Raw genomic sequence first — 22,811 nt, 5'->3', positions numbered from 1 at the left:
GAGAATGCCATGCCCCAAACTCTCCCTGCTGCTGACCTGTCCTGGTGCCTGGAAGTCCCCATCAGTCACCCTGTGGCTCCAGTGGCGGAGGGAAGGCACTGGTACTTGGGAAGGTGACAGGGTCGAAGCCAGCTCCCCTCCTTGCAGAGAGCAAGACATGGTAATGCTGGGGTCCAACAAAGAGAAATGGTGAGGGGAGGGGGGCACGGAGCCGGCATGTACTGGGCAGTGAGTGCACATCCAGCGCACACCCAGCACTTCATCTGCAAGATCTATCAGGCCTCACAGCCACCCTGGGACGTGGGTATACTTATTATCCCATTTTACTGTTGGGGAAACTGAGGTTCAGGAGGCTGGGTCATTTGCTCTAGCACATTGCTCTGCTGAGAAAGCAGACTCTGCTGACTTCAGCTCTGTTGGTGGGGAAGGAAGGAGGGTAGACAGGACATCAGGAAATGGAGGTGGGGGTGGCAGTGGGAGGGGATGCATACTAAGTTCTCTTGTGTCTTCCGGGCTGGGTTGCCAGCCCTGCGGGGGTTCACCTGAAGGCTGATCTGGGCAGAGGCTCCTCAGGCTTGCCCTCTATATCCCACCCCACCTCCGCTCAGCCAGGCCACATAACTTGAGTGTCACAGTGTGTCCATCCTGTGCCAGGCCCACCGTGCTAGGTCCCAGGATGCCATGTGGGCAAGAGGGGCCCGGGGATGCCTGTTGAGGCTCAGGGCCTGGAGGGACAGCAAGAGATTCACCAAACGATCACCCAGAAAAATAGGAGATCGTGGCTGGACCCGGAGCCCAAAAGGAGGGGTGGGGGGCTGGGGGACTCTGAGTCTGTGCAATGTGGCCAGACCTTGGGGCCGCGGGAGGAGTCAGGACAATGTTGGAGGCTGGAAAAGGTGCAGAGTTGTTGAGGGTGGGTGTGGAGAAGAGAATGTTCCAGGCATGGAGAACAGTGCAGAGAACAGGGTGGGGGCATTGGGAGAAAGGACAAGGCTGGGGCGGCGGGAGGGAGCCAGCGAGGCTTCAGGGAGGTGGCCTGTGTGAGGATAAGAGAGCCTGGGCCAGAGTGGAGGGTGCAAGAGGGGAGGAATAGAGAGAGAACTGGGAAGGAGGAAGCGTTGGAGTTGGTGATGCCTTGGCAGGGTGATGACGAGACGGAAAAAACCTGAAATCCCGTTTCCTACATGGGTGTCGTCGGTGGAAGAAGCAGGCCAGGCGGTGGGATGGGCTTCGGCCGTGAAGAGTCTCCAGGGCCTGTTCAGTCTCCGGGCGGAAGCGTCAGGAGGCTGCTGGCAAAGATGCTCCCCGACATTTGCCATCGGGGAGATGCAAATGTCGGCCACCCTGAGATGTCACCCTGCGCCGCCAGAAGGACTACAGTTCAAGGCCCAGCCTACCGCGTGCTGACGAGGATGCGGAGAAGCCGGCACACGCACACGTGCTGGTGGGGGTGCAACAGGCACAGCCACCTTGGAAGCCAGCGTGGCTGTTTCTTATAAAGTTAGCCGCGTATTCGCCGTATTGCACGATCGCACCACGTCGCACACGCAGGCAACTCCGACTTCCCTTCCCTAGGTATTTCCACAAGAGAATGAAGACGTGCGTCCGTACAGAGACCCGAACGCGATGCTCGTGGCCGCTCTATTCATGATGGCCAAAAAGCAGGAAACGAACGGGCCAGTGAACAATGGGACACTCCTCGGAATAAAAAGGCGTGGACAGGTGACACAGGCACCAGCGTGGATGACTCCCAAAGGCACGCGGAGTTAGAGGCCACACCCGAAGGGCTACTCGTCTACTCTGTGGCTTCGATGGTAAAAAGTCCAGAAAGAGGCAAAACCAATCTATAGTGGTGGGGATCAGATCAGTGGTTACCGTCGCTGGGGATGATGGAGGAGGGGGCTGGAAGGAGGCTTCCGGGGTGATGGGAACATGCTTGACCTTGGTGTGGGTGCTGGTCACACGAGCTCGTCGTCCCCCGGAGCTCACTCAACCGCTCTCGTCTGATCGGTGCGTTCTACTGTGAGGGAAGGTGCAGCAGGCAGGGGGGCTGCTGAGCCTGGCATGTCTGCGGGTCTGCTCCGGGGAAGGAGCGTGTGTGACGGTGGGGGGCTGGGGCATCTGCCCCAGGGCGGCCGGGACAGGCCAGGTCTCCTGGGGCCGCATCCCCACCCGGATCCTGCCTCGATGCAGCCCTCCTTTCCTGCAGCGGCTGGCTGCTCCTGTGCTCAGACACCATCCGTGACTCCCTGGTGGAAAAAAAAAATATATATGACTCCCTGGTGCCCGAGGACCAAAGAAGTTTCCAGTCTTGTCATTTGCTGCCTGTTGACCTAAACGTTTCAGGGGCCGGACAGACTGACCTCATCACTCCTCACTCTCACACACGTTTCCTGCCCGAGTCATCGTCCCCTTCTACTCCCTCTCTCTGGGGCACAGCGACCCCAGCCCCGGAGGCCTTGCTGAGCTCCGGGTGACCCAGCCATGCCTCTGGGCTCCCTGTGTGCTGTCCCCTCCTCTTCCTGGTTCTTCGCCCTGAGCCCAGGCTGGCTGACCAAAAGATAACTTCTGGTTGTTCTCCACTCCCAGCCTCCGTCTCTCCATCTGGAAGCTGGGTGTCCGCCTGTCTGCTCGTGCCCGAGCAGCCACTGTTCACGTCCCTGTTCCTCCCGCTCAGGTGGGAGCTGCACGAGGCAGGGCCCGGCGAGGCCTTTCAGGCCCTAGAAGGCTCAGGAAGGAGTCAGAGGTCAGAGGTGCTCGCCCGGTCTTTGCCGCGTGCCTCTCGGAGCCTCCCAGTCCTCATCTGCAGCACAGGCATGGTCGCAGCACCCCAGGGAACCGCGGACAGTAAGGGCCCGTTAGCCTTCGCAGGGGCAGGGAAGTGGGGGCGCCGCTCACTCCCGGGGGGCCAACCTTGACTTACTCTGTGCTAGATTTGTTGTCATCCTTTGCTGGTTTCATCCTCGCCCTGGGACGTTGGGCCTCTGTAACCCTGTTTTACAGATGAACAAACTGAGGCTCAGAGAGGTTCGGTGGCTTTGCCTGAGGCCACGCAGCTTGAAAAACCACAGATCTGGGGTTAGCCCTTAGACTTGCCCGGGCGCACCGAGAGGCCGGCTCCTCCAGGAACTCCCCCATGATCTCCACTGCTCTGAGCCACACGCCTCACCCGACCGCCCCTCGGGGACAGAGCAGAGTCCTCCGGGGGGGCCGCTGGGCACCCACGCCAGCCACGGTGGAGGGCACCCTGTGCTGGGAAGCAGCCCCTGGGCTCTGCTCCTGGGTGCCCACGCAGCGCCAGGGGCTGCAGGGGCGGTGCTGGGGCGGGGGATCCGTGAGCACAGAGGTCCTCCCTAATTCAGCCCCAGCCTGGACTCGGCTCTGAGACCCGATTTTCCCATCTGCAAAGTGGGAGCACCTGTACTAGCTCCTGGCCGGAGGGACAACTCCGAGGGCAGGAAGCAGATCGGGGGAGCGGCCCTGGATGACCTGGTGGGCAGCGAGGGCACCCCCAGGCAGCTGGGGAACCAGAGGGCCTGAGGCGGCGCGGGCACATCTGCCTGGAGGTGCGGCCTGAAGCTGGGCTGCACGGAGATTGCCCAGAAGACAGCGTGGGCGCCCCTGGGCTCCTGCTCGTGTCCCCCTACCCGGGGATGCGGGCCTGCTTGCGGGGGTGAGGGGAGTGGGGGGGGTGAGGGGGTGGGGATAGCGCCTCCGCCTCCAGCATGTCCCCCGGCAGGTGACCCGGCAGGTGACCCGCCAGCCTTCGGGGACTGTCCCCACGGCTGGAAATGGGCATGAGAGTGTTTCCGAAGGGCGGCCTGGTCACCCGGACTCTCAGCCTCTGGTCTCCGCCTCCGCGAAATGGCGCAATAGCGGGGTGGGTGGGGGCGTCGGGAGGGTGACGGAGGCGAGGCTGGAAGAGAGGAAGGGCTGCTATTAGGGCTGCGGAGGTGGGAAGCCTAGAAGGAAGCCCACGATGGCTGAGAGGGGCGCCCCCCCGTGTGCGCTCCTAGGGGAGCTTTATTGGCTTCTTTCAGACTTTTCTGGGGCCCAGAATCTCCGGCTGGTGAGTAAACCGTCATTCTATACTTTTTTTTTTTTTTAAGATTTTATTTATTTATTTATTTATGAGAAACACAGAGAGAGAGAGAGAGAGAGGCAGAGACACAGGCAGAGGGAGAAGCAGGCTCCATGCAGGGAGCCCGATGCCGGACTCGATCCCAGGACCCCGGGATCACACCCTGGGCCGAAGGCAGACGCTCAAGCACTGAGCCCCCCGGGAGCCCCTCGCTCAGTGCTTGTTGCTGCCTGCACACGAAGGCTCTGAGCCCATGGTCCTCACCTGGGGGCGCCTCTGCCCTCCGCAGGACATTGGCCACGGCAGCGGATACTTTGGTGGCACCCCTGGCATCTAGCAGGTGGTCGGGGCTGCTGCTAACCCTCTGCAGCACGCAGGGCAGACCCCCCAGCCCGAAGTGTCTGGAACGCAAGGCCAGCAGTGCCGAGTGCACACTGCTATGTGTGTCCCACACGTCCTGGGGGTTGGAAGGCTGTAGCCCCAGCTGGCCCCCTGGCCTGCCCTCCCAAGCCTGCGGAGCACCCCCATGCCCAAGGTCGGAGGAATGAGAATGCCATCGCTGAGTTCTGGGTGGGTCGGGCTCAGGGCTGCTTTTCTCAAGAAAGGAGAGAGAAATGGGCCTCCTGACGTCCCGTGCCAGACAGAGGTGCCAAAGGGGCACAGATGCAGACCCCTTTCAAGGCACAAGAACCCTCCCAGGGAAGCCATGTGCTGGTGAACCACACTCCCCTCCAGTCTCAGCTCTGGTTCCGGGCTGTCCCCCTGCCCACTTGGGGTAGTTCTTTGCAGAGACCCTGTCGTCTAGCTGCTGGGCGCCCCCAGGAGGGAGAGGCTTCAAGTGATTTCCTGCGGAGTTTCGGCTGTGCCTCAGCCAGTCGCTGGGTACAAATGACCACAAAGGACCGTATTCTCCCTCTCACTGTGCTCTGGCCCCATCCTTCTTGATTTTTCTTCTCCACATGCTCCTGCCTCAGGACCTTTGCACCTGCTGTTTCCCCTACCCGATGTTCTCTTCCCAGATGTCCTCCTGGCTGGCACTGTCTCATCCTTTTGGTCCCAGCTTGATGTCAGTCTTCAGAGAGGCCTTCTCTGCAGCCCTGCCCACAGGTCTTTGTTCCAACAATCCCCCTGCTCTTTTTTTTTTTTTAAGGTTTTATTTATTTATTCATGAGAGATACACAGAGAAAGTCAGACGACACAGGCAGAGGGAGAAGCAGGCTCCTCTCGGGGAACCCAAAGTGGGACTTGATCCCAGGATCCTGGGATCACAACCTGAGCCAAAGACAGATGCTCAACCACTGAGCCACCCAGGCATCCCACCAACAATCCCCTTTTCCCTTCAAGGCACCGATGACTGTGGGATAATGTTGAGATGCCAGTTTTTGCTGTGCAAGGGCAGGGGTCCCTGTCCCTCACGTTCATTGTCTCCCCTCGTCACTGCCCGGAGCCTGGCTCACAGTAGAGTTTCAGGGGACATTTACTGAATGAGCAAAAAAAAGCAAGGGAGGCTCTGTGAGGATGTGGGGAGGAAGACAAAGCAATGGGACCCACAAGAGTGTAAGCACAGGGGGGTGGAGACCAACGGAGCCGTGTGTGTGTGTGTGTGTGTGTGTGTGTGTGTGTGTGTGTGTGTGTAAGGCTTGGGGCCAGGCAGCCGTGGTTCGAATCCTGTTCCCCTGCTTCCCTGTTGCAGGATGGTGGGCAGCTCTCTAATTTCTGGGGCCCTCGGCTTCCACACCTGTGAACTGGGGGGAGGAGTCCTTGCTAACCGTAAGGCCGTGAGATGTGGCCACGCATGTGGCTGGCACGTCGTAGGCACCCAGCTATGGCTCAGTTGGGTGGGGAGAGATGGTCCCTGGCTTCGGGATAGACCAGGGCCACCTGAGCAGCCCTATGCAGGCCTCCCTGCCCCCCAAGCTTCGAAGCCCCGTCCCTGTGGTTTGGGGAGCAAACCCCCACCCTGCTGAGCTCTCTTTTGGCCTAAAATTAGCTCACAAATTCCTTGGCTCCCTGGTCAGTGCTTCCAACCGACAATTCAAACCAGATGTTTCCAGCTGTCGGGGCCCATCTCCCCCAGCCAGCGCCTGCCTGTGTCCCTGCCCTGGGAGGGCTGAATTAACCCCGGGGGAGAGGAGCCCGCCACCCGCACCCAGGAGCCTCCGCTGCGTGGCGGGTGCAGGGGTGTGGAGGGGAGCCCTGGGTCGGTGCGCACACCCCTCCTAGGATGGGGGGCCCCCCTTGCCGACTCACCTGCTGGAGGGTGGGTGGGGGGACTAATCGCCCTGCCCCTTTCCATCCGGTAGCCTGATGGAGCGCCTGCTGTATGCCAGGCTTCTGTGCTCACTGCTGTCCAGATGGTGTGTTAACATTCTCAGTCCCTGTGTCACTTGGTTGCTGTTATTATTATCATCAGCATATTTATTTAGTGCCAGGTGCCAAGGCTCATGGATTTCTCATGATAACTCGGGGATCCAGGTGTTATCATTACTCCCATTTTACAGATGAGGAAACTGAGGCCCAGAGTGATTGAGTAGCCTAGCCCCAGGTCACCCAGCTTCAAAGCAACAGGACCCAGAGGTCCCTGAAGGGCAGGTGGGGTTTACCTTCTCGCTGTCACCCGCATGTGGGGCTTTTCCACTTGGCAGGTGGATCTGGATGTCGAGAAGACCGTCTCTGTGAGGATGTCCCTAGGCCCAGCTGCAGAAGACTGGCGGCTGCCGGGAGGAGGAGGCTCTCAGCAGTGCCCACAGCCAAGTTTCTGGTCCCAGCTGAGTCAGAAGCTGGTGGTCAGGGTGGAAGGAGCCACGGGAAGGGCTGGGGATCTGTGTGGCTTCTGTGGGGGCCTCATACGGAGCCCCTTCTCTTCCCCAGAGATGAGATCTAGAACCATCTTTTGGTCAGAGTCCTGGAGAGAGAGAGCATTGGGGGTGGGTAAAGAGAAGAAGGGTTTGGTGCAAGGAGAGAAGTGGTGGAGGGTTTTGCACACACAGGGACCCATGGCTGGCCGTCTTCACCTACAATAAAAGCCCAAACACTTGCCAATACCTGCGGGGGCCCCGCATGATCTGGCCCCGGTGCCCTGTGGCCTCACTTCCTCTCACCATCCCCTCACTCTCTGTGTTCTGGCCACACTTTTCTTTTCCACTCTTTGAAAATGCCAGGCGTCCCCTACCTCAGGACCTTTGCACTTGCTCTTCGCGCTGCCTGGAATGAATGCTCTTCCTCTCATCATCTCTGACCCACTCTCTCTCACCCTCAGGGCTTTACTTTACTGGAATGTCACCCTTCCCTGACTTTTCTTCATGCCACACCATATATACATTATATAAGTTATCGCTTTAATTGTCCTGCTGGTCCCACCAGATGTGAGCTCCAGGCAGACAAGGATTTTTATCTGTGTTGTTCTCTGCTATAGCCCTAGTGCTTGGAAAGTGTAGTATGAGCACATAGTATGTGCTCAATAAATGTTGAGAGAGGGAAAATGAGAGAGAGAGAGAGGAAGGAGGGAGGAAAGGAAGGAGGGGAGGAGGGAGAAAAAGAGGAAAGGGGGGAGAGAAGGAAGATGGAACAGAAGGTCCTAGTGTAAAGCAAGAGGTGCAGAAAGAAAGCAGGAGACGTGCGGGGTGATGGACTGATGTTTGGGTGACTCAGGACCCCCTGAAGTTCAGCCACAGCCCTCCCCACTTCTCCCTCTCAGCCAGCACCCCTCTGCTCAAAGTCAGTCCAACAGTGCTGAGGAGGAATCTAGAAGCATCCCCGGATTCCTCCCCATGATGGGGGAGCAGGTGGGGTGGGGGCCGCGGGCCTCCTGGGGAGGGAGCCCCCGAGGGCACCCAGTGGGCCGTGCGGACGGGGAGAGGGGGACCAGGTCTGCAGCATGGCAGCGGGTGTTTACATTCCTGTGCTCCGGGATGGGTTCCATGTGGGGCTAACGAAGCTGCTCCTTGCACCGTGTGGGGAAATGTAAATGTTTACAAGGCCGCGTGCAGCTGGCGGGGCCACCACGGCCACAGGAAGCCCGAGATCCTATGGGCTCCCGCCGCCCCCCTCAAAAAAAAGAGGGATACAGAGGCCTTTAAAAAAAAAACTTTTAATTGACTTATCACCCCCACAAAAGACACAAATCTGAAGCGTGCACCTTGATTTTTCCAAACACACGCACCCAGGCAACCACCCCCCGGGTCTCGACAGTGTACATTTCCAGCCCCAGAAACTTCCATCGCCAAGGATAACTAACTGCCCCGCTGACTCCTGTTCCCATAGCTTGGTTTTGCATTTGTTCCAGAATTTCACGTAAATGGCGTCACCCCGAGTGTGTTCTCTGGGGTCTAGTTCTTCCGCTGGGCCTGTCGACGGGGCCTCTCCTGGCGCTGGGTCTCCCGCCTCTCCGTTCGCTGCTGAGAAGCGCCCCCGTTGGAGGCTCCACGGGCTGGGCATCCGTTTCTCTGTTGGTGGACATCGGGGTTGTTTCCAGATTTGTTTGCTCTGATGGATTAGAGCACTTCCGGGCATTTTGGTCTTTGTGTGGCTGCGTGTCTTTATTTCTGTTGGGCAGGTACCTACGGAAGGGCTTGCTGGGCCGGCCGGGACGCGGACGGTGAACTCGGTACAAACTGCCAGACGGTTCTCCAAAGAGGCTGTGCCATTTCTCTCCCATCCGTAGTGGGTGAGCGTCCGCTTGTTTGCTGGGGGCGTGCAAACAAGTGGAAAATTTACCTAGGATCACTGAACGGCAGAGCCTGGGGGAGCCTCCACTGCTCCTTCCTGATCCAGGAAGGGAAACTGAGGCCCGAGTCACACAGTGTGTGGGGGGCAGAGCCAGGAGCTAATGCAGGTTCCCCAATTTCCAAGCTGCTGGTCTACTGCTGGTCTACTGCCTGGTCTTTTCAGATCAGGACCTAGTCTTGTTTTCCTGGAAGAGGCCTCATGCCACGCCCTTCCCTGCCTCAGGGCCTTTGCACTTGCTGTTCCTTTGACCCGGGGAGCTCTTCCTCCTGCACCCCGAGTGCCTACTTTCTCTTACCCTGCAGGCTTCAGTTCAGAAACCTCTTCACGGAGGCTGTCTCTGACCCCCGTTGCTAAAATAGCTGCCCAGCCACATGCCCTCACCTGCTTCTAAGCTACTCTGTTTCCTTTCTGTCTCCCTGATAGCATCCTACAGGGGTGGGTTATCTTTCTGATTTGCCAGTTGACTTGTGCCTCATCTGTGTCCCCTACTAGGAGTTCCCAGGCAGGGGTCTGGTGTCTCTCTTGTTCCCATGCACGAGCTGGTGCAAAGTCAGTGTGGGCCTCAGTTTCCCCATCTGTAACATGGGCAGATTGCTAAAGTCATTCAGCCAGTGGATGGCATTTTTTGAGCACCTGCTGTGTCCAGACACAGGTATCGGGGATACCTTCACAGAAGAGGGCCCTGATTCTGGACCTGAGAAGCTGACAGTCTAGAGTCCGGTGTTGATAGGCCATGAGGGCCCAGTGTTCTCAGCGCTCTGAGTGGGGAGCCTAGTGGACACGGAGGAGGCTGCTGAGCTCCCGCTCCAGGGGATGGGATCAGGGAGGCCTTCCCGGAGGTGGTGATGACCAAGCTATGAGATATGCAGGGGTGTGGTCAGGCAAGGGGGGGTGTGTGTTGAAGACAATGCACCAGGCAGAGGGGACAGCCCAAGCAAAGGTGGCAGTGTCTGTCTCACAGCTCTCTGTGGCTGGCACAGATCCTGGCACAAGGAGGTGCCCAGTAAAGAGCTGGGGAGTGGGTGAGCCTCTCTAGTTTATGGGTGGGGAAACTGAGGCCCAGGGAGGTTTCACAGCCCACCCAGAGCTCTGGCTTGCCCAGACGAGGCCCATTCTGCCTCCTTGGAGCACCCCACGGGAGGCCACTCCATGGGTGTCCCTCTGAAGGCTAGGACTATGCTGTGATGGGGCCACAGCCCAGGCTTCTCCAGCCACATGAAAGGCTTGGGATATTTTTGCCAGGAGGGCAGGCCCCAGTGGCCCGAGGGCTGTGTAATTAGAGGTGGCTCCGAGCCCACCAGAGGCTAGAGCGGGGGGCTGTTCGGCAGGGCGGGGGCACAGCTGTTAATTGTACGGTGGGCACAGGGTGGGGTCTCTGAATGGCTTCATGGCTGGAATTATAGGTTGCAAACGAGTGGCCTGGCATGTTCTATGCCACAGGCCTGCCCGCGCCCCTTGGAGCCACAGCTCTGTGGACCATAGGGATCATCTGGGCTGGGCCCCACAACAGGTCCCAGGAGTGGAAACTGTAGAATGTGAGACCTTCGGACAAAGAGTGGCTGGAGAAAACTCTCAGAGCACGAGGTTGTCCGAACCCGGGAATGCAAGAGTGGTGGTCAGAGTGGTCATGCGCACATCAATAAGCATTTATTGAGCACCTATTGTGTGCTAGGCACTTTGCTCGATGCTGGCAGTGCACAAAACGGACTCCGCAGACCGGGCTCATCTACTCTTAGTCGATAATAACCTTTAGGAACTGCTCTGAAGGTGCTGGGTTCCATCTACCTCAGGGCCTTTGCACATGCTATTCTCACTGCTGGGACTCCTCTTGCACCCTTGCCTTCCTAAATACCTCCTCATCTTCATGAGCAGCTCTACTACTGCCTCATGGAGGCTCCCGTGAACTCTGGGACCAGACTAGCCCCCTATAGCGCCAGAACCGCCCCATCCCAACTCCTAGCCCAGTGTGCAGTTAGATATTCATTTGTTTGTTTACTTGTTTATTGCAGGTCTGCCTTCTCTGTAAGCTCTGTGCCTGTGCTTGCTCGTCACTGCCTCCCAGAGCCGGACACTGGCTGGGTATAAAGTAAATGTCAAGAGAAATTTGTGGGGCGAATGAAGGGCTGAATGTTAGGGCATGGGAACCTCAGTGCTGGCGGGCTCGTGGCAGACATCTAGTTGGAGCCCACATTGCACTGCGGCCCAGAGAGGGGCAGGGATGTGCCCAGCCCCCCACCGTTGAGGCATGGGCTGGGGCTGGGACTGGGGCTCAAGGATCCTTTTCTCTCCCATGGGTGCCTGACATTTTTGCTGTCCTGGGAACTGTGGGTTGGGACGTTGGGCTTACGGGGAACATGCGTGCCTTTGTGTGCATGTGCGCTGATATGGTCTGCCGGGCTTTCAGGGGCCAGATGGAGGTAGAACAGGGGCCCTACTGTGGGGAATGGGCCCTCTGGCGGTGGGAGGATCGCTGGCCGGGCAGTTTCATTTCCAGATGAGACACAAGCTCTGGATGCCCCCAGTCTGGCCTGTGGGGTCCTGGCCAGGCCACACCGCTGTGAGCCTCAGTTTGTACATCTGTCCAGGGGGCTCTGCTTGTGTATCCACCTCTCCCCGAGCTCCTATGGGGCCTGCTGGGCCTGAGGCACCGAGGTAGGCTCCGTGGAGGGCAGGAAAATTCTGTACCTTGCAGAGTGGATGACTCCAGCTCTGCCCGAAACGAGAAATACTCTTCAATCTCAGCGTGGGAGACCGGATAATGCGCCTCCCCCAGAGACGCCCACCCCCCCATTCCTGGAATCTGCGGATCCTAGCGGTCCCTGGCCTGGTGAGAGGGCTTTGCAGACGTGATTAAGTTAAGGAGAGCAGATGGGGAGACATCGTCATGGGCTACCTGGGTGGGCTCAGCGTCATCCCCGGGGTCCTTGAAATCGGGAGAGAGTTTGGAAGAGGGCCAGGGGGACGGCGGCCTCCGCCTGCTGCAGCGGCTGTGAGGACGGAGGAGCCTAGGAGCGAGGAATGCAGGCGGCTTCGAGATCCCCTCCCCCTGAAGCCTCTGGGACGAGCTGACCCCGCGACCCACACCGGCCTTTCAGCGGAGGGAGACCCATTTCTGCCTCCGGACTGCTGGCACCGTGAGAGAACAAACGTGTGTTGTTTTAAGGCACGAAGGTTGCGGTCGCTTGTTACAGCGACTGTAGGAAACTCATACACTCGGCATCTAGGCCATTTCCTGGCCTCCAGCTCCTCCGACTTTTGCCAGCAGCCTTGCGAGCAGCAGAGAGTGTCTGTCCTCGGTTTACAGATGACACAGTGGAGGCTCCGTAGGGGCCCGGACACAGTGGAGGCGGGATCTGAACCCAGGACTGTCTGCCTGTGGGTCAGCTCAGCTGCTCTGCCGCCAGAGGAGGAGCAGAGCCGGAGCGGCCTAGAGGCCTGGGGGCAGGCCCTGTTTGGGAGAGCCATGGCCCTGCCTCTGGATTTCTCAGGGGCAGGTTCCCCGCAGCCCTCAGACGCTGCAGAGGGGCTCCTCCCCGGGGCTCCTGGGGTGCCCGCTGGCTGTCCGGAAGGTGGGTTCAGCTGCTGCACGCGTCTGTGGGCGGCCCCTCGCACCTCGGGGCGTGTGTGTCTGTGCGGGTCCGCGGGTGGGCAGCTGTTCTGTCCCTGCAGGATGCCAGGTTTTGGAGGGGGGCGGATCCTGAGAAAAAAAAGGGAACTTGTCTGGTTTTATTTTCCAAACAGACAACTGTCCCCCCACCCCGGCCTTTATGAAGGTGAGCAGGGGTTGCTGGGCCCACTGGAAGGAATGACAGTAATCTGGAGCCCTGTCGATTCGTGTCCTCCCTGTCCCATACCTCCCGTGGCTCCCGACTGCCTCCTGGATGAGTGACCTCCTGACACTTAGCCTGGCTCCTGCTGACTTCAACCCTCATTACCTGCTCCTCCCCTTTGTCCACCTGGGGCTCTAGCTGTCCACCAGGGGACAAAGGCTCTAGTGTAACCCGCATGGCATTCGGGCCGCTATGCCTCCGTCCACCCAGTCCTTCTGCCGGGGACTCTCGGGAGTGTCTCGCTCAGACTCCGCGTGCTCACAGCCTCGTCCTCCAGGATGACTTCCCTGCCTCTTTCTCTCAGGGGACCTCCCCTGCCCTGGGGTTCCCTGAGCCCTGGGCCTGACCTCTCTCCTCCTGTCCTGTAAAAAAGTCATTCGCGTCGCGTGAGAGCTCCTCGAGAGCCGGCTTGTGTCTGTTCCCCTGAAACCTGATGGGCACGGTGCCTGGCACACGACGGATGTTCAGTAAGCATTTGCCAAGTGAACGAATGAAGCGGCGTGTGGATGAATGAATGAATGCACGCAAAGGGCTGCAGAGCCGCTGGAGTCGTCGGGTCAGCCAGAGATCTCAGCTCCAGGGGCTGCTACTGACTTGCCTGTTTCCTGGCTGAGCCACTTGACTACACCCTGCCTCACTTTACCCACCTGTGAAGTGGGCTCTGACTCCCGCTTGGGCTATTCCATCTGGGGTCCTGTCAGGCCACGGATGAGGTGCCAGAGCCCAGGGGGAGCCCAGAAAGCTTCCTGGCCACAAATAAGCAAACCGAGGCCGGGACAGGGAAGAGCCCAAATGGGGCTGGACAGTGGGTGCTTGAAGCCCACTCCCTGCCCAGGCCTGGACCCTCCGCGGGGCCTCCGCTCAGGCACTCCCTCAAACATGCTCAGCTCCCACCCTGCACCTGAGCCTCTGGAAAACCTGACTCACAGCTGGAACCCAGCACTGGGGACTTTCCTCCTCACTTCCAGGGGCTCCCCAACCTCCTTGACCTTGGTCCCCTTTGGAAGGGAGGCAGGCCCTGGCTCCCGGCTCTGGGGGTGGGGGTGGTGGGGAGCGCTGCAGGACAGCCCTGTCTCTGTCTGCGTGGGCCAGTGCCGGGGCCCCAGGGTCAGGGAGGAAGTGCCCCATCTGGTGTCCCCCCAGAGCTGGGGGGCACCGCGGGAGCATGCGCTGGGGGGGGACAGGGGGGCGTGCAAGCTGGAAGCAGGGGTATCGTGTGTGGCCGAGCGCAGCCCCGCCCCTCCCCTGTCCCCACCCCAAACCCTCCTAATGGAATCAAGCTGGCCCCGCAGCCCAGCCGCCCGGCGGAGGGAGGAGGCGGGGGCAGGAGGGTGGGCGGCGGCGCCAGCCCCGGCAGCGGCAGCTGGCACTCCCCGTCGCTCCACCTGGCGGGAGCACCCAGGCCTGCGCGCGGAGGGACTGGTGAGTCCCCGGTGTCCCCTCTGCGTCCCCTCTGTTCTGGGAGCCTCGGGGCGCCTTGGGGGTTTAGGGACGGAGGCCGGCACAGGCACTTTGTGGGGAGTCTCTAAGTTCGTGTGCATTCCGAGGGCGTGTTGGATGCTGTGTGCCCTGGCATCTGTGCTAAGGGTTCGGGTGGCGGAGTGTGAGTGCACCTCCTCTGTGTCGGGGCCAGTGTGCGCGTGTGCAGTGGTGGCCTAACTGTAGGGGAGGGGTTCTTGAAAAGTGGGCACCCGGGTAGTTGTCCCGGCATCAGCGGGAGGCTCCTGTGGACCGGGATGTCCCGTCCGTCTGTGGCCTGTGGGGGAACCGAGTGTGTGTCGGGGGATGGCTATGTGCTCGGGTCTGTTGTGCGTCCTCTGTGGATCCGTGCTGATGGGCTGTGCAAACTTTCTGGGGTTGTCTGGGCGTTGTGTGTCCCCGTTGCTGTGAGCGTGTGTGCTGTGAGACAGGGTGGCGTGTCTGTGTTGCGTGCCTCTAGATTGTGTGTCCCTGCTGCCGCTGCTTTGTGTGGGTGTGTATTTTGAGCCTCGGGACTCCCCTTTCCTCTCCGGGCCTCCCTTCCAAGGGGCCCAAGTCCCTGTCCTTGGCTGCCCCAGGGCAGGGGGTGTACTGCTTCAGCCAGCCCCCCTCCCCCAAAAGCCACTAATTGAAGCCAGGTTTTTGCGGGCTGCCCCTCCCCCTCTGGCCACCAGTCTCTGGGTGGGGGTGGGGCAGCGGCTCAGGCCCCTCAGCTCAGGTCCAGGGCCCAAGGGGTGGATTTGCATCATCTGCGTATTCCCCACCTCTGCTGGGGCCACAGCCTTCAAAACCACCAACCCTGAGTGACGTGGGCTCTGGAGGGAGGCCCTGCTCCAAGCTGGGGGTCCCGGCACAGTCCTGAGGTGCCCCCTAATTGGTCCCCACTCCTCACCCAGCACTGCGGCTTCCTGTCCTAACATTGGTCCAGGGGCGGGGCCCTTAGCCCCATCGCACAGATGTGGAAGCCGAGGCCCTCAGAGGGGACGTGCTGAGCCCGGACATGGCTGTGCCCTGAAGTCCCCTGGGCCTGTCAGACCTGCTCTCCGTCTGCGCTCTGCTGCCCCAGGTTGGTGACCCCCGGGGCAGGCCATTCCCCGGCACGGGCCTGAGGCTCCCCTGAGGCTCCCCTCTGGTAAAATGAGAGGGGTTGGCCTGAGCCCACTCCTGGGGGCCGCGGGCTTCTGAGCCCTGGAAGAACCTAGGGCTTGGGGAGCTAGGCTAACGTCTCCCAGAAGGAGTGGGGCCAGCTGGCGGGAGGCTGACCCCTTCGGGGCTGTCTGGGCCACTGGGCCTGGGGTACACAGGGGAAACTGAGGCCCAGAGAGGGCAGGGGCTCATCATTGCTTTTCAGGCCCAGCCGGCTCCCCCACACTTGTCCTGTGCCTTTCCCGGGGAGCCCTGCTGAGGGCTGTGGGGGCACCTGAGAGTCGGGGCCTCAGCCTCTAAGAGCCAGCGATCATTTGTGTGGCCTCTTTCCTTAACCTCTGTCCCTGACCCCAGGGCTGCGGGGAGAAGGCGGCCCTCCCCTCTGTCCTGCTCGTTGCTGGGTGTGTGTGTGTGTGTGTGTGTGTGTCTGTATGTCTGTGTCTGTGTCTGTGTCTCTGTGTGTCTCTGTGTATCTGTTTCCGTGTATCTGGGTGTCTGTGTGTGTCTCTGTGTATCTGTGTCTGTGTGTCTGTCTCTGCGTGTCTCTGTGTGTGTGTGTGTGCACGCACATGTGCGTGTGTATGCTCCCCGGATTCCTGGGTGGTCAGGGTTGAGATTTCACTTAACAGGGTGGAAAAGCTGGTCATTTCCCGAGGTGGGGCGGCAAGGAGCTGGTTCACACAGCAGGTGGAGGTGAGCACCTGCCGGCCTGGTGCAAAGGTGGGGCTCACCCCGGGCTCTGCTGGGGTGGCAGGGTGGCTGCTCCTGGGCCCCAGCTTGCCGGGTGTGTGGCTACCCAGTGCCAGCTGCTCTCTGCACTCGTGTCCCCTGGCCCTCGTGTCTCTGAGCAGAACCTGCACTCACTGCTCCGCCAACCCCCCACTTTACAGATGGGGAAAGCAAGGCTGTGGGGGGCTGCAGCAGATGGCAGCACTGGCCCAGGGTGGGGCGGGGATCCTAGCTGTGCCCTTGTGCCCTGGCCCCTGGGGCAGGCTGCATGACCCCCACTGCTCCCCCCCCCCAACCCGCCTCGTGGCCCCCTGCGGTGGTGAGACGCTTCAGCAGCCACCACGAAAGGTCTCCCTCAGCTTCATTTGCACAAGGCAGGGAGGTGACCCGTGGACAAGGACCCCAAAGACCAAAGCTATCTGCAGGCACCTTTGCGGACAAGTATGGTATGAGGTGTAGGGAAGGCCCCCGGTTCCAGCAGACGAGTGATGTCCTCCAGGGGTGCTAGCTCATTTGGGGGCCAGCCCGGAGCACATGGGAGCCTTCCCTACAGGAAGGTATTGTGAGTGTGTATGTCTCTGTGCAATGTATATGTGTGAACATGGGTGTGTGCCTGAGTATATGTATGTGTCATGTGTGTATATATGCATAATGTGTGAGTGTGTGCATATGCATGTATGGTGTGTACATGTGCATGTGTGCAAGTGTGTATGTGGTATGTGTGTGTGTGGTGTGTGAGAATGTGTGTGTGTACACGTGTGATGCCAGCGTGTGGATTCTCAGAGTCACATAGAGAAAGGTTAAAATCCCAGCTCTGACACGTGCCATCTGTGTGTCCTTGGGCAAGTCATTGTCTGTCTGTGAACCTCCAGTCCTTTTTCTGCAAAGCAGAAGTGGACAGTGCCAGCCCCCAGCGTTGAGCTATAGGGTTGAGCTATAGTATTGAGCTATAGGGTTCAGCTATAGGGTTGAGTTATAGGGTTGAACTATAGTGTTGAGCTATAGGGTTGAGTTATAGGGTTGAACTATAGGGTTGAGCTATAGGGTCACTCTAGGGTTGAACCCTGGCAAAGGGGGCAGGGGCTTCACCTGCAATGGAAGTGCAGAGTCATTAGCTAATTTAAAATGAACCCCTGAGTAGTTTTGCTTCTTTTTATGTCCTAGAATGACCTTTTGGTTTTCTTGGTCATCTGAGCCAGTTTGTTCAAATAGACACCAGTACAATTAATTCCAATTAGTGATCCTTAATTAGGAGACCTCAGGTCAGTTGGAACAAGCTACTCCATATCCTGACACTGTAACCACTTAGCTCCCTGAATCCCCATAAGTGACCCACAAGGCCGGTGCTGCCCGCCATGTGAGGACTGGCTACTCAAGGGGCCACACAGCCCAGGTATGGGGAACCTGACCTCCCCTCCAGCCCAGGACCTCGCTCTGTGCCCCTGGGCCCCTGACACCTGAGAGAGGGCATCAGGCAAGGGATCCCAAGGCTTTTCAGTCCTGGAGCTTCAAGCCCTGCACAGGTCAGGAGGGGGTTCTCAGGGACAGCCAACAAGGGGGGCACAGCAAGGGGCTTCTGGGTTTGTCTGAGCACTCAGCCCCCTCAGGCTGGCAGGGAGAGCCCTTGTTTGAGAAGCTGGCCTCCTCCGCAAACCTGGACCATGTGGAATGTATTAGTCAGCCTGGCTGTCTGGGCCAGATGGGGTCTGGGGGTTCACGTCGGGAGCAGCCTTCCAGCGGGGGGAGGAAGGGAGGAGCGGGGTTCATCTGGTTCCCATTTAGTGGTGGCCTAGGACTCGGGCTCCAGCAGGCTCCAGCTCTGTCTCAGGCACGAGGGTTCCCCCACCCCCCGCCTGCATATCCCCTCCCGGGCCTCCAGGCCCTGCTTTGCGCCTTGAGGTGAGGGAGGGCTAACCATGTTCCTGGCATCCAGGCCCTCTACTGAGCTCAGGGAGTCTGGAAGCTTCAAAACCTGCACGTCTCCTGAAGAAGGGACCAGGACCACAGAAGGACTGAGGGCTGCTGGGGAGGGTTGCCCAGAGGAGGAGGGGTCAGCTCCCTTAGCTACTCCATTTCTTTTTTTTTTTTTTAAGATTTTATTTGTTTATTCATGAGAAACACAGAGAGAGAGAGGCAGAGACACAGGCAGAGGGAGAAGCAGGCTCCCCGTGGGGAGCCTGATGCAGGACTCGATCCCAGGACCCCGGGATCACACCCTGAGCCAAAGGCAGAGCCTCAACTTTGAGCCACCCAGGCGCCCCATCAGTTACTCCATTTCTTACTTACCCAGCCTGACCATCGTTTCTCCCTCCATGCTGTGCTCAGATCTCAACCCCAGCTCTTGCTGGGCAGTGACTTCATCCCTCTGAGCCTCAGCTTCCATACCTGGAACATGGGGATGATAATAGTACCTCCCCCCATTAGGTGGTTCTCGGGAGTCGATGAAATTCTGTGTAAGAAACTTAACATAGGGGATCCCTGGGTGGCGCAGCGGTTTGGCGCCTGCCTTTGGCTCAGGGCGCGATCCTGGAGACCCGGGATCGAATCCCACGTCGGGCTCCCGGTGCATGGAGCCTGCTTCTCCCTCTGCCTGTGTCTCTGCCTCTCTCTCTCTCTCTATGTGACTATTATGAATAAATAAAAAAAAAAATTAAAAAAAAATTAAAAAAAAAAAAAAAGAAACTTAACATAGTACCTGGCACATGGTAAGCAATGAAGGGGTAAGTCATTATTAATTCAGCCAGGTCAGTCAAGATACATTTATTGAGCACTTACTGTATAGGAGGTAGGGTTTGAAACCCTGAGGGTGCCGAGATAAATAGGATGCGGCCCCTGCCCTCCGGGACCTCAGGGTGAAGTGGGGTGACTCCCTGGGGGTCCCTCCAGGATGAAGTGGGAGGGCAGGCAAGAACCCCCTGTAGGAACGAACGGGTCCCATCGCATGGCCGCGAGGGAGGTGGCCCGCTAGGAGGTGGTCTGCGTTTCCTGCACCTCCTCAGGCCCGCCGAGGCCCTGGAGTCCCACCCGAGCTCTCTCCTGCCTCGCTTCCCCACAGGTCTCGCCAACATGCTTTCTGCGGTGGCCCCCCGGCTGGCCGTGTCCCTGCTGCTGCTCCTCAGAGCCCTGCCCGCCGCGGCCTACTCCATGCCCCTGCGGGCCGCCTCCCTGGAGGACGCGGGGGGCAGCGGGGACGCCGAGGGCTCGTCGGCCTCCTCCCCAAGCCCCCCGCTGCCCCGGACCCCGGCGCTCAGCCCCACATCGGTGGGAGCCCAGCCCACGCCCCTGGCGGGCCCCAAGCCCCCCACCAACTTCCTGGACGGGATCGTGGACTTCTTCCGCCAGTACGTGATGCTCATCGCCGTGGTGGGCTCCCTGGCGTTCCTGCTGATGTTCATCGTCTGCGCTGCCCTCATCACCCGCCAGAAGCATAAGGCCTCGGCCTACTACCCGTCATCTTTCCCCAAGAAGAAGTACGTGGACCAGAGTGACCGGGCCGGGGGCCCCCGGGCCTTCAGCGAGGTCCCCGACCGGGCTCCCGACGGCCGGCCCGAGGAGGCCCTGGATTCGTCCCAGCAGCTCCAGGCTGACATCCTCGCGGCCACCCAGAACCTCAGGTCCCCCACCCGGGCTGCCCTGGGCGGCGGGGACGGAGCCAGGCTGGACGGCAAGTCGGAGGGGGACGAGAGCGGCGGCCGGGAGGTGGACCAGGAAGCCCGGGGACGCGGGAGCCCGGCCGAGAAGGCAGCCGCGCCGGCCGAGCCCTGCCCTGCGGGGGTGGAGGGGGCCCTGGAGGCCGACCCTGGCCCGGGCCCAGGCGAGCCGGAGTCGGCCCCTTCGCCAGCCCAGGAAGCCAGGGGACCAGCTGACCCCCCCGAAAGCCCCTGTGCTTGCAGTGTCGCCCCCAAGGTCTAACAGGCCTCGGGGGCTCTGGCCCGGACTGTCCGACCCCTAGTGGTCACCTCCACGGGGGTGGAAAGGCCCCTGACCCTTCCCGCTCCCCGACACCCCCTCCTCGGCCACCCCCTGCTGCCAATGCCCGTGCGTCCCGGCCCTGCAGCAGGCAGAGATGCTGGTCTCCAGTCTACCCCAGGAATCACCCCAGGTACCAGGGACATCCCCCCTGCGGCCTCAGAGGGCTGCATCCCAAACAGCCTCTCTGGGGTGGGGGCGGATGGGAAGGATCCTCGCTGTATTCGTGATAACACACCCCACGAAATCAGCCACGTCATCCGGGCAACGTATGTCACAGGCCCCCTGTGATGGTGCCAACGCTGCCGCTCTTCCACGGAGGTAGGAGAGACAAATTAGGATAGCGAGGAGTTTTGGATGAGGGTGAACAGGACGTGTCAGAGGCCCCGGGAGGGGCGTCACTAGAGCTACTGCAGAAGCGGGCCTGTGAATCAGGAAGCTTCCAAGGGGCCTGTGCACGCCTCATGACGCATCCCTAAGTGAGCGTTTCCAAGGCTGAGTTCCCTGGGGTACTCCATGGGAAAAGGATTTTGGGGTCCAATGAGTTGAGGAAACGCTGCCTCTCCGCTCCCTGCACCCTCCCTCCCCTTAGAGCACCCCAGGGCTCTGCAAATACTCCAGGAAAGGCCCCCCGCACAATCTGGTTTGGCTTGATCTATCGCAAACTGCTTTTGACCACAGAGTACTTTTTTTTTCTTTTTTTTTTTTTTTACAGCTACAGAATAAAAACTTGCAGAGCACATTCTGGAAAATTACTGCCCCAAATGTTCGTGAAGGCGCCCCCTAGTTGGGGTTGGGGGTGTGGGGCCTGGGGGCCTCAGCCTGCTTAAGTTCTTCCAAGCATCTCTGCCTGGGAACGAATTTCTCATCCCATTATTGTTATGGGCATGGGGGTGAATGAATTGAACCTTTCTTGTCAGGCCCCCAAAGCAGCCCAGAAACTGGGGGTCTGTATGTGAGAGGGCCCCACTCTGGGGGAGTCTGAGGGGGTAGGGGAGGGCTTCTAACACCCGGCCTGGAGCTGCGGGGCCCTGGCCCCCCCACCCTTTGCTCATATGCGTTGTCTGGCAGCCTGTGCTCACAGCATTCTTTAGCCTTTGACAAGGGAGCCTGAGCTCCGTCTTGATTTGGGGAGGCTCTGGAGGGTCCTCCTCCTCACCCCTCCATCTGGGCCCCTCCCCCAACTTCTGCACAAGTTTTTAGGTGCTGAGATATAGCAAACCAGCACAATAAACCTTTATTCTGGCCTGAGTGTCGCTGGTTTTCTGAGGGGATGGGAATGAGTCTGCTGGCAGGGGTGGGGGTAGAGCATTTCTTCCAGGCTGTTCCATGGGGTGGGGCTCTTGGGGGGAGACACATCAGGCAGGCCCCGAGAGGCTGAATGAGAAGATTCGTGAAAGGAACGTCGAAGGGGTTCCCACCTCCTTTTCCGGGAAACATGAGCAGGGGAAGAGCTGCCAGCCAAGGTTTCAGTCTCCCGTCTGCTGGCAGAGCGGCCGAGGACTAGAACAGATCTCGCAGACAATGCCAGGCTCCTGGCACCCTTGGCCTGGGGTGGGAGGCAGCCCCAGCCTTTGTCTCCTCGCCCACCAGGCTCTTCCTTGCCTTTGATGGCAAGTTCCTGCAGCCACTGCTGCCCCTCCTCCCTGGAGCTGCCAGCTGGAATCCAGATGTGGCTGGGCTGGGAGCACGTGCTGGATCCCCCGGGGTGAGGGGGGCAGGGAGGCTGTCCCCCCAGCTCCTCTCCTCCGCTGACCCCACATCCCTTCGGGGAGGACCGGGTTTGGGTTTCATAACACACAAGGCCTCTGTCTCGCGCAGTGGGGAAGGGCACTCCCCCTCAGGCCAGACCGGCTCCTGCCCAAGAATGTAGGGAAAATCCAATATGGATAAGTGAATGCTGCGTGTCCCGGACCAAGTCACTCAGGGTCTCTGTGTGGGACAGGCTCTCCCCTAGTTTCTGAGCTCCTGCACGGTCGAGGTAATCGGGTGTGGCTGGGATATACATTAAGCTTCCCCATAACAAGTAAAGCCCCGGTAAGACAGCAGCAGATGTCGGGGTTCCTGGGGAGCAGGCAGGGATGGATTTTGTAATCAGCAGTTCCCTGGCCGCTGGTTCCCCATTAATTGTCACCGGGCCCATTAGAGGACACAAAGCGTGTGGCCTTAATGGTAGCCTGTGTCTTCCAGGACTGATGAGGGTGGGGATTCAGGAGGTAGTTTGAGCCCCAGGGAGGGAGTCAACCTCTCCCTCACCTCTGAGCTTTTACAGCTACTCTTCCCTCTGCCTAAGGCACCCTTCCACCTCTTTTCTTGTCTTGCTAACTTCTCCTCCTCTTTTAGCTTCCACCCTAGATGTCACCTGCCCTCCCTGACAGCCCCCACCCAGACTCTCTCCCACACTCCCCTGGGCTCAGTGCTACTAATTGCTCAGAGCTAACGAGCACCTCTTACGTACCAGGCACTGCTCTAAGCACCGAACGTCATTTACTCCTTGAGACTCCCACCCTGAGGAGAGAGCCCTGCTGCTGTTTCCTCGTAGAGGCGGAAACAGGTCCACAGAGGCAGACAGTTGCCTGGGTCACAGAGCCGGGATTCCAGCCTGGTGGTCTGATTCTACAGTGACTTCTCCATCGGGCTCTACAGCTTTGTGGATGCGTGAATGAAGCCCTTGGGGAGGAGGAAGCAGGGGCCTGTTCCGCTTAGAGCCCTCCAGTATGCTCCCACATTTTAAAAAAAGATTTTATTTGTTTATTCATGAGAAACACAGAGAGAGAGGCAGAGACACAGGCAGAGGGAGAAGCAGGCTCCATGCAGGGAGCCCAATGTGGGACTCGATCCCGGGACCC

The 22,811-nt window shown here is 59.6% G+C and overlaps 1 protein-coding gene across 4 annotated transcripts; it reads left to right on the top strand.

The window, feature by feature from the left end:
* The first annotated feature begins 3,960 nt into the window (after window positions 1–3,960).
* Window positions 3,961–21,213, top strand: TMEM119 (transmembrane protein 119). Of its 4 annotated transcripts, XM_025986644.2 has the most exons (3): window positions 7,597–8,747; window positions 10,819–10,895; window positions 19,049–21,213. In XM_025986644.2, the coding sequence occupies exon 3, from the start codon at window positions 19,060–19,062 to the stop codon at window positions 19,903–19,905; it is 846 nt and encodes a 281-aa protein (XP_025842429.2). In that variant the 5' UTR covers window positions 7,597–8,747; window positions 10,819–10,895; window positions 19,049–19,059; the 3' UTR covers window positions 19,906–21,213. The 4 variants fall into 4 exon arrangements, with proteins under 4 accessions (XP_072579115.1, XP_025842429.2, XP_025842430.2 ...); XM_072723014.1 differs by lacking the exons at window positions 7,597–8,747; window positions 10,819–10,895 and adding an exon at window positions 3,961–4,069; XM_025986645.2 differs by lacking the exons at window positions 7,597–8,747; window positions 10,819–10,895 and adding an exon at window positions 13,797–14,061.
* The last annotated feature ends 1,598 nt before the right edge of the window (window positions 21,214–22,811 follow it).

This window comes from Vulpes vulpes, chromosome 10 (genome assembly GCF_048418805.1).
Source record: "Vulpes vulpes isolate BD-2025 chromosome 10, VulVul3, whole genome shotgun sequence".
In the NCBI taxonomy this organism is placed as follows: domain Eukaryota; kingdom Metazoa; phylum Chordata; class Mammalia; order Carnivora; family Canidae; genus Vulpes; species Vulpes vulpes.
The sequence above is the reverse complement of the archived record's forward strand: the minus strand, read 5'-3'. Positions and strand labels throughout refer to the sequence as shown.